This window comes from Neocloeon triangulifer, unplaced genomic scaffold (genome assembly GCF_031216515.1).
Source record: "Neocloeon triangulifer isolate White Clay Creek 2 clone unplaced genomic scaffold, ASM3121651v1 ptg000001l, whole genome shotgun sequence".
Taxonomy (NCBI): Eukaryota; Metazoa; Arthropoda; class Insecta; order Ephemeroptera; family Baetidae; genus Neocloeon; species Neocloeon triangulifer.
In genome coordinates this window covers 6,407,740-6,427,430 of record NW_026775544.1, presented here as the reverse complement: position 1 = coordinate 6,427,430, position 19,691 = coordinate 6,407,740, and the positions used below count along the sequence as shown (strand labels likewise).

The window sequence follows — 19,691 nt, the reverse complement described above, 5'->3', positions numbered from 1 at the left end:
TAGATAATTAAATTAATTGAAATTTCTTTCATGGGCCAAAAGTTGTCAAAATTATGTATTTTTGGTAGACTACCAATGCTGAAACCGGGATCGAAAAATGAGAATTACGCCGCGATTTTCCTCCTGCCTTAATTAAATATTCTAAAAATGTAAACTTTTCGGTCGCAAAAAATCTAAAACTTAATCAGATGATTATATTGATAAATTCATTCTAGAAAGATTTGTCGGGTTGCTAAACTCGTTCCCGCTTTTCTCCCACAATAGACAACCGGACACGCCCACAGAACATCCTAGTATGGCTTTCTTTGTTGATAAAGTGCATCGTGTCTCGCCGGTATCAAGATTGAGCTCAAATTCGGCCCGAAACAGGCGAAAGTCGGAGGAAATGCGACGTGAGAAGAAGCCCTCGAGTCGGCGTAGCACCGAAGCTAACGGACTCGGCAGAGCAGCTCTCAAGCCAGTCGGACTCGCCGCCGGAAAAGTAAGTTCATCCCTTCACGTTCTTATTCTTTTTTTTGCAAATTGACCTAGGAGGCTTATAATTACTTCTGATTTACTGGTTTAACTCGGCCAACAACGCCAAGTCAGCCATACATGACGTAAACGGGTCATTTTGAGAATTTTTCTGGAGTTTTTAATTTGGTTAATTTTATGTTTTGAATATACAATTTCTAAAAGAGCAAATTAAAACACAGAAAATTTATACAATTATTTTCAATCATCCATATGGATTAAAAGGGTTCAATCGCAATATCAAATGTCCAGAATTACAAGTTAACCATACATCAATCAAGACATTAAAAGCTTTTTTGGAGAATCAGAGAGTACTTTCACCGGAGGCCGGAGCTTTTCCCAGCATAAAAAGTATTCCAGCCGATACATTAAGGAATGTGTCACTTACTCGCGCCTCTATAATCCATCAACGGCTTTTTGCTGCAACAACAATAAAAAAATTCAGCAACCGCTTATTTTATATTTGCATCAAGAGAGAGCTTGCAATTTGCATGCGAAAAGGGGGAATAAATTTGCATGAGGGCAAATTCAGCGTGGCATCTTTTCTCGCTCCATCTAACCGTGCCTCGATATGCAAATGCTGAAAATATTCAATCACCGGCACCAGACATGTGGGTTAATATCGCGAGCAATCATTTTCGTATTTCAGCTCTATTTTCCTCCGAGAGGAAATAATTGGTTTTCGCGCTTGCTGCTAATGAAACTCGCGCTTGGTTTTAATGGTTTTATCTCTCGGTTGATGCAGCACCGGCAGGTATTTTTCAACTTGCGGAAAACTTGATGCAAATTTGAGCACTAGAAATTCATTCTGACCTTGCAAAAGGATGTTTTTTAGATTAATATTTGTGTATGAAAATTTGTGAATATGTGTAAAAAAAAATCCCTACGAATAATAATTATAAAATTTAATCCAAAAGTTTTCATCTTCAAATAAATTTATAGATAGGTACAATAGTGACTGTGAGTGAGATTGTGCAAATCAGTCAAACGCAGATTTTATTTTTATTATTTTCTTTACACTTCATAAATCATTCTGATTTTTCTATTTTGGAACCTTAATTATAAAATATTTTTGCCAAAATTATGGAGATTGAATTGTTTACGAGAAATTATTAAATTTAGTACAGCATAATGTTTTCCTACTTCTGTCTACCTCAATTTAAATAGATGGAAACTCTTGCTTTACCGCAGGTATTATATTATATTGATTCAAATCTCACATCGTCGGTGAGTTGCCAAGTTGCCAAACGCAGAGTTCTCTGTTATATAGATAGCTATCAGGAAATTCGTCGCCAGTCAGTTCGCAGAGAAGCGTGTCAAATTATTAATGCAGGGCCATAAAATGGAGGGTTGCGAAAGAAGACGGCCCTCATCACCCACTTTCGCGCACTCCGGCCGCTTTTTCGCCAACCGCGCCCCTCGACCATTGAGAGCGAGAAAGATTTTATTGTCCATCAAAACACTTTTGAGAGGAGCCCTTAAGCGAAGCGGTAGTCGTCACACATTTACGACGGGGGGCAAGAAGTGAGAGAGAGAGAGATGCATTTCAAAAGAGAGGGTTTGAGTTGCAGAGAGAGACTAAGTAACAAGTAAATCAGAAAAAGACATGGGTTACCATGATACGTCAGATTTATGTTTGATTGACCTGAAATGTATGTCTTCCTTATTTGTTTATTTAATATTGGAAGTTTAGTATTATGGATCTATGAATTTATAAACTAATTTAATTTGTCGACTATTGAAAAGATAAGGAAAAAATTAAGTTTAAATGTCAGTTATGTTTCACGTTATTCTTAAAGTGCAACTTATATCGTTAGTGAATTATGAAGACTAGAAAATTGTGGAAAAATTAATCATATTTACTGCTCATTGATTTTCTTTCATGTAATTAAGTTAAAAAAAAATTTGGTTCAATAGACAAATAAAAAAAGATTTTGCTTTAAAAAATTTCATTTATTTTGATCAGTTATGTGAAAAACGGGCAACATTAAAAAATCGCTAGTGCTATAATAAGTAACAATTAATAGCCCTAATCTCTGGATGTAACTGATCATTTATTTAATGCGTCTACGAATGGAATTCTTCAAGATTAATGATGCAAACTTATAAATGCAAAATTTAAATAAAAAAATCTGCGTGTTCTGATATTTACCGTTTGAAATAATAGTTGGAATGTTAAAAAATCACTTATTGCTAGATTTTAAATTTCAAATTCAAAAATAAAATTTTCGTAAAAGCGGTAATAGTTGCATTGATTGCGTTATAAAGTAATGAAAGCATATTAAACATTGTATATATTTAAATACATAAAAAATATAATGAAGTATGAAAGTGTGATAAATTGGCAAAACAGACAATTCTGTAGAATAAAAAATTTGTCAAAACTGGCAGCAAACATATCTAACACATGCTGTGTCAGAACGCCAAGTTCTTTTTTTAGCAGCGGGCGCGACTCGCTTCTCTCGCGGCATAACTCATCGCCTCATCAAAATTTTACCGAACACTCTTCCGCTTTTGGCCATCGCCGGAGAATCTGGTGGTCTGGACAACCGCACGCGGAGTTCGTGGAAAAGTACCCATTACACTGACTATCCAAGTCGGAATGTTATTCCAAAGTGTACCACCCTCGCTTGCTCGCGGCTAAACACACAACTGACTAAATATTTACTCCAGCCTTCTGATTTACAAGTTCATGCACAAATTGCTTTCGTTCTCAATTCCACTAGCGCGTCCATTACGTAACCGCGAAGTGTGCGCTTGTTGGAAAATCGCGTGCCGACGACGGGGTGCAATTTAAAGGTTCAAAGTGAGCTCTGGTTCAAAGCCGCCTTTTCTCATTAAACCCCCGTAGCAACCAAGTTAATCTCAACCGAAGCGATGCACATGTGGCTGGTGAATTATTGATAGCAACATCCTTTGATCTGAAAATTATGAGTCTTTGCTCGAATAAGCTTTTTGATTCTAACTTACAAGCGTCTATTGAATTTGAATTGCCAACTTTGGCAAGAAGCAATAATTTGCACTTGTTGAATATTAAATATTTGCTTTTGGAAGATCGCAATTAAACTGTTTTAATTAAAACGTCCGTTCTGAAATTAAATGTTATGATTCATAATAAAACGCATAAAAATGTAATTATAAATTAATTCAGAAGAATAATTTTTTTAGAGTATTTAATTTTTTTTTAAATATTTTTCAGATACATTTGCCTGTATTGATGAGTTTTGATTTTGAATTTGATGCATTCTATCCAAAACTGATGATTTTTTTTAAACCAGCGCTTTTGAAATCCACTTCAAAGGGTTAATTTATTTCAATTTAATGCTCTTTTAACTTTAAAAACTTCTGGTCGATTTCTCAGAGGGAAGGTCGCCGCGTCCAGATAATTTGAGGGCCATTAATGCAAACGCAATTATGCAAATGATCCGTCAAGCGCAACAAGACGTGCGTCGTTGCGAAACTAATATGTACAAAGCGCGACTGATCCGACTAATAGCCTCTTCGACTAATGTATTCATCGCTACGGAGCAATTCGATCTTATGGTTATGGCGGCGAGTGTTTTCAGAGAAGAAACACGTCACTAATAGACTGCAAAATGTCTGGAGAGACTTACTATTAATGAAAAGCCCGGAACTCGCCAACAAGAAACTAATTACTCGGCATCTGTCTTGAGATGCTTTCAAGTGCAATTTGCAAACGAGGACGGATCTCGAGACACGCAGTGGTTTCGACATTTATTAAACTCAAACTAGCAGAAAAGTCGTACTTCATACAAATAATGCTTACGTGCATCTACTGCTTTCATAAAAAAAAAACACGATAAGACAAAAAGGCTCCAAAAATAAGTTCAGTCCAAATAAGATGATTGATATTTTAAAATTTTAATCCTTCAGGCATATTTTTATTATACGAGGCAATTTATTTAATACAAAAATGTGTCTGACTCTGTACGCATTTATAATATTGCGTTTTTTTTTCAGTATCAACGCGGATCTACTCCCAAAAAAGGTTGAAATTAAGGATAATTATGCTTAAATCCTACATTTATCCCAGCAACATTTTTTTTTTATGGATCTGATTAAAATATTTAAAATTTATGGTTAGATTGAGAGAGGGAGTGGAAGGAAACTAAATGGCAATTTAATTTTTTTACAGAATGATTTTTTTATATATAAAAATATACAGAGAAAAGTACATGACATTTTTGCAAAAGCTTCTAATATGCTACGATTTTTGTTTATTTTATCCGTATGAAAATTAACCACTTAATGCATTTTATCATGAGAGTCATTAGCGCTTCCCATAAATATTCATATTTCCGCAAAGCTTTTAGTGCCACATAATCATTTTCTCGAGGCAGAACAATGGCGCAAAATTAAATCGTCGTTGCCGCGACGAGCCGTGATGATAATTATAATACTCACCATGGTGTAGGCCGCGCTGGCGTAGCTGCCCGCCCGCACCGAGTGCCAACAGCAACATGTCTGCAGAATCGCCATGACTGCAACACATTGATTTCCATTTGATTAAAGTCGAGGGAGAGAATTTACGTCTTTGGAGCTCTCAATTACTCGTCCATTAATACTCTGTGTGTGCACCGACAGCGGATTTTCCTGTGTGTCTATAATTGCGAGCTTTTAAGCTAATGGATGCAAAAGTGCATCACCGCTGACACAGCAGTCTGGCTTTGAAGCGCACCATGTAAATAGGCAGAGAGAGTGGACAGCCCAGTACTTGCCAACTTGCACACAAAGTGCCCTAACCTTTGTAAAGTTATTTGAAGCTTGTGAGGCTCCTCATTAGTTGAAGGAATTTTCGACCTTGATATTACAACTGAAAAGTTATGATTTGATTTTTTTTTTAATTTTACAAATAATTTTAAAAATTTATTTGCCACTGAAATGAAGAGAAAAGTCAATTTATATTGTGCTTCAGAGCCGCAATTTTCACATTAAGCTTTCAAATAATTTCTATATTATTTAGATATAAAATTTAAATAAAATCAATTTGTCTGATAAATAAATTAGTGTTAATCTTCTTTCATGCTACTACTATTTAATAACTCCACAAAAAATTCTTTTTTGAAATATTAATTGCAATTTTTGCATTTACGCAGTTTTGGACGCAATGGCATGGTAATATTTTTTCCAAAGAAGAACTAAATTATGCAACAGGTAGATTATAAAAATCAGTCATTCCATCCAAAACCCACCTATAGGAAAAAATTTCAAACCTAATAATAGTCGAGAAAGGATTGATGCAATTTGATATTAATTATTGTTTTCTTCATTGAATAATCAATTATAAATTAAAATATAAAAATACATTAAATATGAACAGAAAAAGAGTAAAAAAATGTACATGGAACCTCGTGACACGCACAGTTGCAGCAAAAAGTGAATTTAATTAGCCCTAATTAAAACACACCAGTCGTAAATCAGAATAGATAACGGTGCTCGGCTCTCATTAAATATATGCACGCCCAAAATTGAGAACGAGCTCTCGAGAGTCGCACGCCACGCTCACGAACAGAGATGTCGCGACGTTGAAGTGGTGCGTGTCACCGTGCCATCCCGCAGACTGATGAATTGAGACGGACGATAGTGCAGCCTATTTGTCCTAGGTGTGCTCTCACTCGTAAAACTAGCTTTGCGCCGGCCGGCCGACCGGACGCACAACTTGTCGTTAAAAACGCGCCCACTTACATGTCTGCCCACAAAACAAAAACTAAGAGTAATTATACGGAAGGACGCACTTTTATGAGTGTGGAATAAAGTAGTGTAATTGGGTTAGTGCGAGTGAAAGTTATATGGGGCATTGCATGATCAACTGAAATTAACGGTTTGGTGACGGAAATAATTCTTATAGTTTTTAGACAAATTGTGATGCATTCAATTTATATTTTTGTGTAATTTATTCGTATAATGATAACATGATAATTAAATTTAAAATTTTTACAATATTACAAAAATTTAATTTAGTTTTGTTTCAACACCTTGAAAATTTATCCGATTCTTGATTTCAAGTAACGAATCATCTATGAGAAGAATGAAAAAAAGGAACAAGCAGAGAAATTTTAAGCCACTATATTATATCAGTAATTTTTTCTCTACTCAATTATTACTATAGTGTTAATTAATATCCTATAATCATGCATCATACTCAGATAACACAGGAATTGCATTGAACAAGCAGAATACAGAGATATATTTTGGTGTCAAGTATATCTATTCTTTATGTATTCAACTAGTTTAAAACGGCTTCAATTTTTTCCAATTATTCGGTGTTTATTGTCACTAGGTTATATTTGATGTATTTATTATTAAAATTCAAAAGAGTATTTTTCACCACATTATCGGTTGTCTCAATATAACATAAAAATTATATTCGAAATATTCACTATTCTTTCTTTTTATTCATAAACTCAAAAATAGTAGTTTCTGGTGTACCAAATCCTATTTAATCGACCACTGATTTATCGTGCCCTGAAATGAGATGAAACTATGACCCAATGATCATATTGCATATGATTTTATATTCTATTCATTCAATACTTAGGGCGACTTACAATTAGGGTATAGAGTTCTATCGCGTATTCAATAATTGCTCCAGTCTATAACATTTCAATTTGTTGTTGGTTCGGTATCAAAATAAAAAAATACCGGCTGGCTTTCATTTTCCACGAAAGGGGCCTATTCATTTTTGCTCATTACTCTCTGCTGTTGGCAAAATAATCTCGGTTTTCCTGATAAAACAAATTTTGCGCAAACTTTTCCTCATTAGTGGTCAGTCAGCTTAACCTACCTATTCTACAGGTTTCCAATGAAAAACTTTTTAATTTTGAATATTATTTTCCCCTCTGAATCACTTTCAATGGCAAGCATTGCTAAATAAATACATGTTCATGCAACGTCAAACGGCATAAAAATGCTCGCAGTTATATTACTTTTCTTGAAGTTATTTTTTCAAATGAATATAAAAAAAATTGACTGAGGGAGGTTCAAATGATATTGACAAATTTCAATAGAAATCAATGCGCATCGATCCCTATGTACGTTTAACCTCTCTTTTATATCTATACAGAGGTAAAAATGAGTGTACCTAATATCACTTGTTCCCTCATACTTTACGTTTAAAGGAAAATAAAATCCTTCGGGAATTGATAAATTTTTATTTGAATTCAAGTTTCAAGAGAAGCAATAAATAAAACATAGAAATTACTTAAATATATTTTGGAAAAATATAGAAACCAGAATTATCCTTGTTGCAAAAAAAAAATTAAAAGAAAAGGGCAAGCGATCATGCTTTCTATTTCTTTTTCACCGAGGTTAAGCTTGGTTTAAAATTTCGAAAATCAATGATACCCCGGTATAATTGTTATATTTTTAAAAAAAATATATACAATATGTCTTGTTCTTTTATTCTTAAATTTACTCACTGATCTTGGCATCTACGTACCATCACAATCATGTAAAAACAGTGAATTACTTCGAGTTTTAAATTTATTTTAAGATACAGTTTCCTATTCTATTTTTACTGTTTTGGGAAGTAACACTAAATTTTTGCTGCTCTCCTGTTCTCAACACTGGGGAATGCTGTGGGGAGAGGGTATGAGAGTTGAGATCCGTGGTACATGGCATGTACGCATGTACATTCAGTGGAGTGGTGGTAAAATCTATTTATTTGAACAGCTGATTCCCGCGCAGTGCGGGCTTATTCTCCGTGTTTGTGTTAAGTGCTTTGAAAAATTTGTGAAAATGTGCGGTGCTTTTCCCCAAGTTACTCTTTGACTATGGAATGCAATTCTTTAATAGATATCGAGGAATTTTAAAAATTGGAAATCTTGATCTTCGGCCAGCATGGACTTAATAAAGGTATAACGATTTCTCTTTTTATACATCAATAAACCCAAGCAATTTATATAATATATTATCTTGAGCTTGAATTAATTTTTTTGTTGTTATAATTTTGACTCTAAACATAAAGGAACAAAATCAAACCCAAGAACGATGATTCTCTTTCCTGGTCCCTGGAACCAGAGTGCACTGATTATACGACGGCAGCATCGATTTGCCATTCGCACCCCTGCTCGTAAAACGGAGGCATAAAATATTTTGATTAACTTTGCTTAAGCCAACTAAATACTTTGGCGGATTTATAGGAGCGAGAATAAATTGAGAAATCTGCTGCAGCTGAGCTTTGAAAAGTTCCACCATGACATGAGAACCAAAACTTGGAGTGAGTAGAGTTAGTTGGTTTTGTTATAGTTCGTAGAGATTAACTTGGGGGTGAGTTTGGGATTTGCCTTTATAGTTTGGAGCTCATTAAAAAAATGAAAAGAAGATTTTGCTCAGGTTTCTCCGTAACACCGATAAGATTAATACAAAACTTAATAAGTGTTCAATGTTGACAGGATTAATTAAATTTGAAAATTTTATAATAAGTACAGATCTGATTAGTTTAACTTTAAGTATGGTGACCTGTCCAATCGGACTATTTCAATTCAATTTTCTTTTTAGCTTTAAAATCCCAATTGTTTCCAAAAAAGCTTTAACTTTTATCATTTATAACAGCAATGAATATTTTATATGGGTTAAAAGCTAAAATAGCGCTAAATAAATTTTTATGATTTTTAGACATTTTTTATACTTTTTAACATAATGCTGTGAAAAAAGAAATTTAGGATTGATTGATCGTTTAGAGGAAGAAAAACGTGGAATTTTACGGTTTTTCGACAATTAGAACAAACTTTCAGGTCCTAAGAAAGTATTCCAAAATAACTCCATTTTTTCCAAATCTTTTGTATCCCTGTTCTCCAAAAAGCACCTTGGCACCATTTTATAACATACATATAAAAAATCGGAAAAATTGAGAATTAAAAATTTATTGAAACTTAAAAACATTGTAGTTTTCCATTTAAACCACGGTAAAAAAATTTGAATCCAAGCATTATTTTTTAAGCGCCCCCCCCCCCCCACATATAACTTATTCTAAATTAATAAATAAAATTATAAAAATTTTTAATAAGAATTTGTCACAATTTTAGCACTATAAGTTTGACTGCAGCAGAATAAGTTTAATGAAAATATTCCTAACAAGAATGATTCTATTTTGGGTATTTTTAAAGAGAGAAAATTAGAATACCATGAAGGTGTGGTGATCGAGGCTGACCGTTGGTGGCTCGTCGCGTTGTGAGGCGCGCGTGTGTATTCGACGTTCGGGTGCCTCTTGGAAACTGCCCTCTCGTTGGCGACGCAGCTTAAGGTGGTGCACCCCGATCGGCGCGTGCGCCCGTCCACGTGCTCGCGGCGAGCAGACGCATGAATGAAATTCGCATTATGGCCTCAATGAATTTTGCATTGCGGATGGCAACAGCAGACGATTTTTCCCTTTTTTGCACACTCAAGTGTTGCAACCCGTCCATTGGTGCCATCGATGCTGAAACCGTTCCAGTTTCACTGTGGCGCAGCACCTTTGTGCCGCAATCGAGCGCCTGCGAACGACCGTTTAGGCAATCCGACGGGCACGCTGACTGCACAGGTTGTATAAGCACACAGTGAATTAATTTAATCTCGCGTTTAATGCCGCTGTGCAATCTGCTTTGCTAGTTGCGTAGATTCCGTCCGCTTTGAAATATCAACGTTTTGAAATGCTCTTGTTACAAAATCACAAATTGGCTCGTAGTTCTTGTACTCGGTAAAGATAACTTATAGGATATTCTTGTTCAAGCATGGAATAAAGCATATCAAAATTCTTACCTGCTAAAATTCAAATTACTTTCATTAAAATTGAGGAATTTACTAGGCCTCATTTTCAATTTTCAGGATCTTACTACGTGAAAAGTAAATTTTGTAATTACGTTGATCGTCAATTTTTAATATTTTTTCTTCTCAACTAGAAAAAAAAATATGTAGCTTTATTCTCCATTAAATCTACGCAGTATATATTCTAAAAAGGGAATTGTAAATTACATAAAACAGAATAATTTTTTATTTTTTATTACGATTTAAATGCAAAATATGTATTTGTTTACTATAGCTTGTCTGGTGTCTAAAATTTTCCATTATAAGTGCACTGAAATTTCCCCCCGCTTCTTCCATGTGAAACTCATCCCATTTTATAGAGGGTTGGTGCAGATATTCAAGGACCATATTGCTATATTGAATTCACAAGGTCTCTGCTGGGGACTTGCTCGTATATTGTGTGTATTTGTTTGAACATATAATTAATTCAAGGATGTAACTAGTAATTAGATATTTTTATTATTGTGTTTGAGTTCCATAATTATTTTTGTAATTTAAATTTATCTATTATGTCTGCCGTGGTGTCTTGCTATGCATGAAACGAGCAGTGGGATTAATCATTTTAATAAATGACTTCATTACAGCCAAATGAGTAAAAATGAGATGGGATGAGGATTTTCAAGGATATATTATTTTTCTTTTTTTAAATAAATTTTCCATTGAATAGTTTCAAAGTGTGTCAGTCAGATACAATTTTATCAAAATCATACATAATTGCAATTATTCACAATGAAGATGGATAATATATAACAAAAATTTTTGTTTGAAATATCTTCAGTTATAAAATCTTTCAGATTTTGTGTATACCGGTGTAAAGTAAAAATTTCATTATTTAATTATCTTTAAATAGAGATATTATAGTTTGTTGAATTTAAAGTTTAAACAATCGTTATTAAAACTTTTGAATAATTTTTCACCACTTTTGACTTTGCAATTTTCCAAATTTAGTACTGTCAGTGAATAATTATATTTTATCAATTTCAACAAATATATGACCAATTCAATGAAATTGACGCATTATTAAATTGTGTTGCCAAGTGGTGCCGCCAGCTCGCGGCAGAAGATCAAAGCCGCAGTTCAATAGAGGATCGAGGGGGAGCGCGAGCTCTGCAATGTTAATGGGGTGGCCGTTCTAGAGGGTTGAAAGGGGGTGGTAAAATTTTCAATAAATCTAGCTTGGGCCCTTATTTTTCTATTATAGGAGTACATATTTTTTTCCACAATATCAGGATTCATTTTACTAATAATTATGCAATGCAAAACTATATTAATTGCAAATCAAGATATTGTGCTTCGTGAAAAATTCAGCGTACGCTTTCCTAAATTCATTAAATATTTCTCATTGCTCATAAATACATAGTTATCATAGTCATGGCATAAAATAAAATTTAATAATCATATAATAATCAATTAGTAAATAATTTTATTTATAATTTTGTTACAATTTTTTTTTTTAATTTGAATAATTTTTAACTCCATTATAAAAAAAGCATAAAATATTTATATTAAAAAAACTTTATCGCTTTTTATGCAATTTTTTTTTTACTACAATAAAATTGAATAATTATGATGACAAAAATTTGTCATTGCTATAGAAATAATATTATAAAATAGACAAAGTTAACTGATGATATAACCATTAATTTTGATTCCATTTCACCAGTTTAAAAATTATAATGTATAATTTAGGCAAAAATTTATAAAATAATTAGATTTGAAACTCGCTCTAAAATTATAATCCAAAACCAGAATTTGTTTTATCTACCTTAATGCAAATTTATGTCATGATTTACATTGAACTTGTATGTATTCGTGCAGATGCATTCTGTTTTTGATTCAGATGAGAGGTGCGTGAAAATTGATCAGACGCGGATAAAGAGCCGACAACACGACTAATCACGGTGGATTATAATGCAAATGACCAAAGTAGATCAGAACACAAAGAGGCCGAAATGAAGTGTCGCCGCGTTCTAAATCAGGCGAGACAAAGCCGCTTTTCAATAATTCAGAGCGGGGGCGCGTTGGCGTGACAAGAGTAGAGAGACCTGTCACGCTGTAAACACGAAAAAGCATCAAGTTCTTTAATGGCACGGCAGATTTAAAAAAATGATATAATAGATCGGCCACCCCTTTAACGCGGTGTATCCCACTCGACGCAATTTATCATAAGATAAACGTTTGTTTTTAAAGCCACTGACACACTGCACGTGTGCAGTCGGGGGTGAAAAATAATAAAGTGCAGCCGGCGCGAGAGACGCGAGTGACACTCCATTTAGATCAATTAGCTGAGCGTCCGCCGCGGATCGCCGCGGCCACTTTAACATAGAAATTGCATTAATGCACTTCTCAAGAGATGTCAATTCTTGCATTATACGCTTCATTTCATAAAAAAAAAAATTATAATTTAAATTATCTCACAAAATTTATAAATTTCGTTTCAAAGGAATGATTATTGGGTTCGAAATGACAAATTTGTAGCAACCAAAATGAACAATAATTTCAACATGTTAGAATTTAAAGGAACATAGTGGCTTTTATTCGCTCTGCTATATTTAAATCTTTTATTTGATTACATACAGTTTGTTTCAGGGTCAGGCCAAGACAAAATCTTGTAGGCCTATGCCTTTTTAGTTGCGCAATTTTTAGTTAATAGTTAGCAACTCCAAGTAATAAAACTAAAATGACAAACAAGTGCCAAATTCTAATTAATAATTTTATCATTTTTCTAATATTTCAGATATTTTTCAGTAGAAACTTGAGCAACTTATTATTATTATTTATAATTTTTAATTAAATAAATTTTTTAATTTTGTATGCTCATAAAAACTATAATATTTTTTACAATTTTGTGCAATCTTTGTAACCAAAGAAGTACTAATTAATATAAAATTTTCAATTATTGGAGGATGATTTAATCATACTACATACAAATAAATTGTAAACTAGAAACTTCAAAGTTACTTTTTATCTATCAAGTATTCAATTATTATTAATCTCTAAACTTACTAAAAATTTATGTAGAATCGAAATTGTGCTCTTGAACATTCTAACCACGTCATAACATCAGAAAAAAAATGAGAAACTAACAACAAGCCGCTTTCCTGTTAAATAATACTAGTTCATTTTATATAATGTTGGTATGTGATACTCATAATGACATCAGAGTTGTGTGCTTGCCATAATACATATTGTTATAACTTTCAATTAGGTAAATTTAATGGAATTTTCAATCTTCCACATCCTTAAGCTGACTAAATTTTACTCATTTTCATCAAACATTATAAAAATGAACAAAAACCTCCGATTTTACAATTTAAAAATAATAATAACATTTGAACTGATCCATAATTTACATCCGATTTTAGGAAAGTATGAATAAAACAACTGATATAATTAAATTTTAAATCATCATTATAAATAAACATCAAAATAAAAGTCAAAAATAAATTTTGTATTCTTGACAGCAAGAAAAAATTTTGCAGTGAAGCACTGTGTATGGTGTATTCCAATATTTAAATTTTTTGTCTGAAAAGAACTTTTGGAAATCGAATACATTCAATTTGGAGTGTTGTTTAGAAAACCCTTTCAAAACAAAATCGACGCTTTGCTCTGATTCACTACTCTGTTTTTGTCTGACTCGGACTCGCTTGACTGGTTGTCATTATTTTTATGATTCGAGTGCAATCAGTGAATCATACGTCCACAATGTGCGTGCTGGTTGTTGCACCCGCTGTATGTTTTGCACCCCCGGCTGAACGCAGGTGTTCGAATGTGGGGCACGCGAAGCAACACTTGGCCCGCGATGCCAATCGAGCGTCGATTGTTTCCGCAGAAATCAAGCGTCGTCGATCAGTACACGAACAAAAAAAGAAAGAATGCATTGTAAAGTGCAAACCACACGATAAGCTGATTAATCAAATTTTATGAGCGTATTACCGACGGCGTAATCTTAAGTAATAGACGCCGGGAATCGCGGTAATCCTTTAAAAGCGGCCGCTTTCTCTTTCTCTCTCCCTTTGAAGCGAATGAAAGGGGGTGCAGGTTTCGATCATATTCATACCCGGTTAGTTTTTATAGCTCGAAGGGGTGTCGCCGAGAGGACAAAGGACCGGCGGGGCCGGGGGCTACGCGGGGCGCAGCTGCCACCCCAGAGACTTTTAAATCTCTTTGTGCTTCATTCACCCAGCATCAGTAATCAAATTGCATTTTATTTTTAGGCTGGCTCGGCCAGGGGGTTGCTTTTCGCTCTCCGAGGGTGGTTTTCGTCGTTCGGTGCCGAGGAAATGATTTCATGCCTCCGTTTCATGTTGACACAGCGAATTACAGGGAAATAGGCATGGCAAACGCAGTAATTTCCGGCACACTACCGGCCACGTGCCGTGGATAATCAGTTGAAATGCATACCCATGCTATTTGATAGTTGACCTTTGGGCTGGTTTTGATACGTTTAAATGTGGTGCGGCAGCTGGAGACGTAATCAAGCCGCGGTCAAGTGCATTAAGCACGCGTGCTGAATTATTCATTTTGGATTCGCTACGCTTGTTGTGCGACGGTCTATTAACATAATTTTGTTTTCTAATCTGGGGATAATCTCTAGGGGAATAATTCTATTTTTAGAATTTTTTTGTAACTATTGAAATTTTGACAAAATTGGAACTGATAATTATGTTTTTTTTTTTTTTTTTTTTTTGAAAGGTTATTATTATTTTACTGCGTATGTTGTTAAAAACCTGAAGTATCACTGCGGCGAAGTTCATAGGGTCTTATGGTCACTAGTGTAATTTAAATTATTAATTATTATTGATTATTATTCATGAAAGCCAGAAAAAAATTGAAATAAATAAATAGGAGATTTTTCTTATTAGAAAAATATCAGTATTCAAATTAAATTGTTAATTATTAGTTTTATTTCTCAGACCTTTACAGACTTAAAAAATATTGTTGTTGTTTTTTATCCGATTAATTGGAAAACTATACATTATGCATTGAAAAAATCATTGTTCAATAATTCATTGATTACGACTATTAGTTTATCTCTGTTCAAAATCGCAATAACATTTAAAATTTTACGTTTTCGCCCAGATATTAAAGTGAAATCATTATATTCCCACAAATATTATATTATGCATCAAATAGATAAATTATTTATTTATATTTTGCAATCTAGTATTTACCTCTATTAAATTTGATACACAAATAAATTATCATATGATTTGGAATAAGATATAAATTTAAATGTGTTTTCTTTAACTATTATTACTATGTATTAATAATTTTAATTAGATACAATGCTAAGAAAAATATGATCTTCTATGTATTGCGTAGACACTCTACTCATTATTTTAACTTTGAAGGTGCTCTTGCAACGTATTTGTTTTGATCTGATAATTTTAATGAAAATACACATTTTTAATGATCATATATCATATTATAAAATAAAATTAAATAATGAAATAATACTTAAAATAATAAAGCAATACTTTTAATTATTATTAAAAATATTGAATTCTTTGTTCTCTAAGAAATATTTGATTATTTTAATTAAATTTAAAGCAACTAAAGTTAGTAAAATTGATATTTACTTCAGTTTTATTGGCCTAACATTAAAATGTACATTGCACTCATTCAAACATATTTACTCAATTTTAAATAAATTAAAGTATTACTTTTGTATCTTCAACTGCTGATCATACTAAAGGATATCGTAAATCATTGATGAAAATCTTGGAAAGAATCCACTATATGCGAACAATGAATGAAACAAGCCGCAATGTGTGTTCTTTTTTCAGCACTCCTTGTAACGCATGTGCGTGCATCGCGGTCGCTGCTTTTGCAACAGTTCAAATCTCTTCTTTCAACTCAAAAAGTCGCAGCTCCCTCTAATTCCGAACAAAAAGGCTAAGTGCCTTGATGCACCGACCGAACTGCATGCGGGGAAGTTGTTCAAGAGGCTCTCGAAAGTGTATTTTCCATCAGTGTTCCGCTGGTGGATGGCAAATTAGGGAATAATGGCGGCAGGTTTTGATGATGCGCGGCGGCCACTCACGATAGATACTCTCGAGTGCTCTCAAAAAAGAGAGAGAAAAGGAGAGAGGATGCAGCTCTCTCAAAATCAGCACACTCGAATCAGCCAAATAGAAATAATCAGAGCGCCAAGGAAGTTCCCTCGGGACTTTCCTAGAATTTATTGCTGTTATTGTTCGACTTGCAGTTGTTGCGGATAATGGGTTTCATACATTGAGAAATGAAATCCGTGGGGATTTGAGAGATTATAATTAGCTTTATTGTTTTGTGACTTTTATGTACACATCGATTTGTACAATTCTGGCTCCCTTATTCAATAAACATAATAGTATTCAATAAGACACATGTGTGATTTTACTGAAAATGAGACACAAAATTAAAATTGATCTTGTCAAAAACTAGGAACAATTTGTTACCTTCACATTATAATTAAATAAGGAGTTTCAATTGGAATTTGACATTTCTAGTTTGGATCAGGAATATATCAGAGTTTCAATTAAACAATATGAATCAACCTTCGAAAGCAAAGACTTTTTAAAAATTTATTTCAAATATTTAGCAAAACGTTAATTGCATTATTTTTAATTCAGAGATTAGTTTATATTAGATTTTTTTTCTGAAGACTTTAAAATTTATGCTTTAACAATTTCACCCATGATTTGAAAGATAAATTTCCAATCATATTTTTAAATTCATTCATATCCAGTGGAGAATTTAGAATATATATTTTTTTTAATTCAATGTGAAGATTTTCAGCACAAAGAAAAATTACTACCCAGCATTTTAATCAAACAATATAAAATTTATATTTTCTCAGAAAAAAGATGCCTCTGTTGTTAGCTAATCCTACTATAGCATTTTCAATTGATAGATTTAAATAACAAATTATTCCTTTTATCAAAATTAAAATAAATATATTGTATATAAAAAAAATACTCAATATTTACAATATTCATATTTACAATAAATAATTGCACTTTATAAGTATTTATTCTCAAAATAAATATATGCTATCACGAGTAACTGGCGTAGCCGCTGCTGCAGTAGCTGGTGTTGTTGTTATAGGCCATCATGCACTGGTGGTAGTCAGGGTAGGGCGCGACGGTCTGGTCGGGCGAGGTCACCGGGTAGTGCGTGACCTGCTCGTGGTAGCTTGAGTTGCTGCTGAGGGTCGAGTCCCTTTCCCAGCTGTCCAGCAAACTGTCCATCTGGGTGCGCCGGACTTGGGCCAAACTGCCGGCCGTCGACGTGATGACGTTTTCGCCGTTGGCGCCGATGGACACGGTCACGTTGCCCACGTTTAGGGTCACGCCGCCGTTAGCCGTGTACTCGAAGTCTGCCCCCGGGGGCGTCAACCCTGCGTCGGCGATGCCCAGGGTCTGTGACAGTGCCCAGATGTAGTTGTGCGCGAATCGCAGAGTCTCGATTTTGGTCAGTTTGGTGTCCTCGGGGATGGTGGGCAACACGCACCGCAGCTTGTCCAGCGCGTGGTTCAGTTGGTGCATGCGGTTGCGTTCGCGGTCGTTGGCCTTGACCCGGCGAACCCGCTTCAGACGCATCGTCTGCGTCGGGCTGCGCGTCTGGCCCCTGCTGCGACCTCCCTTGGAGCGGTTTTTCGGCCGACGGGGCGAGGATTGAGGGCAAAGGTCAAACTCGTACTCCGAGTCGGCGCAGCAACTGTCGTCGGTGCTGCGAAGCAGGTTGAAGGACATCACGTCTGGACTGCTGCAAGGGGCGTTTGGCGAGCCGTCAATACTGCTAGACATAATATCTGAAACTATTGAATTCAAATATTAAAAATTGTTAATCATACAAACAGAAATTCTTATATTCAAAATTTATTGCATCAAAAAAAAAAAAATAATAATAATAATAAATAATAAATAATATTTCTATTCATCTAATTTATAATTTTTATTATTCTGAAATTTAATTAAACAATAAACGAAAAAAATATTTTTATTTTTTTTCACACATTTGTAAAGTTCTTGAAAATTGCTAATTAATTAACTTGGCAAGTTTTTCATGACGCTGCAACACATTGTGTACTGGATTATTAATAGGATTATTATAATAAATTTAACAAATAATTAGAAACGTGGGTAGCCAAAAAATTGATGATTCAAAAATTTGAACCGAATAAAGTCTAAAATAATAGAAATCTAAAATTGAAAACCAAATGGAATTTCATTTCATAATTTAAAATATGCGCTCTAGAATTGCAAAGATTTAAGTTTCAAATCTGTTCGATTGTATGAAATTAATTATTGGAAGAGCAACTTATCTTCCTTCATTTAATCATGGATAAATTTAATTAACTTTTCTCAACTAATGTTGATTTCATTCATGGTATAATTTTTAAAAAATTTTAGAAGAAAATATCGATAACTTTTGCCTTGTAAAGTTGCTTAAACTAGAGCTGGGAGATTTGGTGGTGATAAACTGAAAAAGCTTTTATCTCTCTTGTAAAAAATGAAAAATTCACAAAATAATGCCAAAGTTTTTCTCTTAATTTATTAAAAGAAAATTGACATTCGTTTGAGAATAAAAGAAATGAGAGGAAAATGTCGGCAAGGACGCCAAAAAATGTAAATGATCAAAAATTCGATTCAAAAGCAAAAATAAAATTTTCAAATATACAATTTTTTTAGGGATAATTTTACAAATGAAAAAAATATAGTAAGTTAAATGTTATAATAATAACTTACTCTCAGATTTTGACCAAATCGCCATAGGCCTTGCTGATGAATGTCACGATCGGAATTGGTCTCGTTTGGACGAGGTGTTTCCGCGGCAGCGCCCCGAATGCACTGATTATGGAAATCGGGGTGCACTTCGCATTTATGGCACTTTTCCATTGCCACCCCCGGCAAGGGGAGGGGCCGCGCGCTTTCGGCAAAGAGCCGCTCTTGGCAGGTGCTTGTTAACACACAGAGGGATGCCACCCCTCGCTTGCAGGGAGGGAGGGGGTTGGACTGGGTGGCAGGTGGCCACTCGACGCGCGCTGCCCGCCCGTCCGAGCACCAAGCACAATGGAAACGCAATAAATCTGTGCCTTTTCAGCCGAAATGAGCCAATTTTTGATAAATCATAACACACGTCAGTGCAGTCCCGATGGAAAACTTTTCTTATGCTAATCAACGCATTTGGAGCGAAAAGGCCATAAATACATCGGCGGAAAGTGAAAGGGTGTGGAATTGGGTGTTGGGTGTGTTTAGGGAGGAAAGGGTGAAAAACGGGAATTGGTGTGACGAGACTGCACGGTACCTCTGCGCATTCTAAAATTAGCTTGAAATCGCTCTCTGTTTGCTTTTGGAAAATTGATTATGTATGAAATGGTTAAATGTGTA

The 19,691-nt window shown here is 34.3% G+C and overlaps 2 protein-coding genes across 2 annotated transcripts in view; both read right to left on the bottom strand.

Annotated features, from left to right (window-relative positions):
• Positions 1-9,735, bottom strand: part of LOC132205262 (uncharacterized) — a 45,965-nt gene extending 36,230 nt beyond the window's left edge. Inside the window, exons 1-2 of the mRNA XM_059634217.1 lie at positions 9,659-9,735; positions 4,939-5,015 (exon numbers count right to left, since the gene is read on the bottom strand). Of these exons, the coding sequence (XP_059490200.1) occupies positions 4,939-5,013 (75 nt within the window). The 5' untranslated portion in view covers positions 5,014-5,015; positions 9,659-9,735. The remainder of the gene's footprint in view (positions 1-4,938; positions 5,016-9,658) is intronic.
• A 7,451-nt stretch (positions 9,736-17,186) lies between these two features.
• Positions 17,187-19,132, bottom strand: LOC132197915 (neurogenin-1). Its single transcript, XM_059621522.1, has 2 exons — positions 19,050-19,132; positions 17,187-18,118 (listed from the first exon to the last, which is right to left on the bottom strand). Exons 1-2 carry the CDS (start codon positions 19,072-19,074, stop codon positions 17,355-17,357), a joined length of 789 nt encoding a protein of 262 aa, XP_059477505.1. The 5' UTR covers positions 19,075-19,132; the 3' UTR covers positions 17,187-17,354.
• Positions 19,133-19,691: the final 559 nt, after the last annotated feature.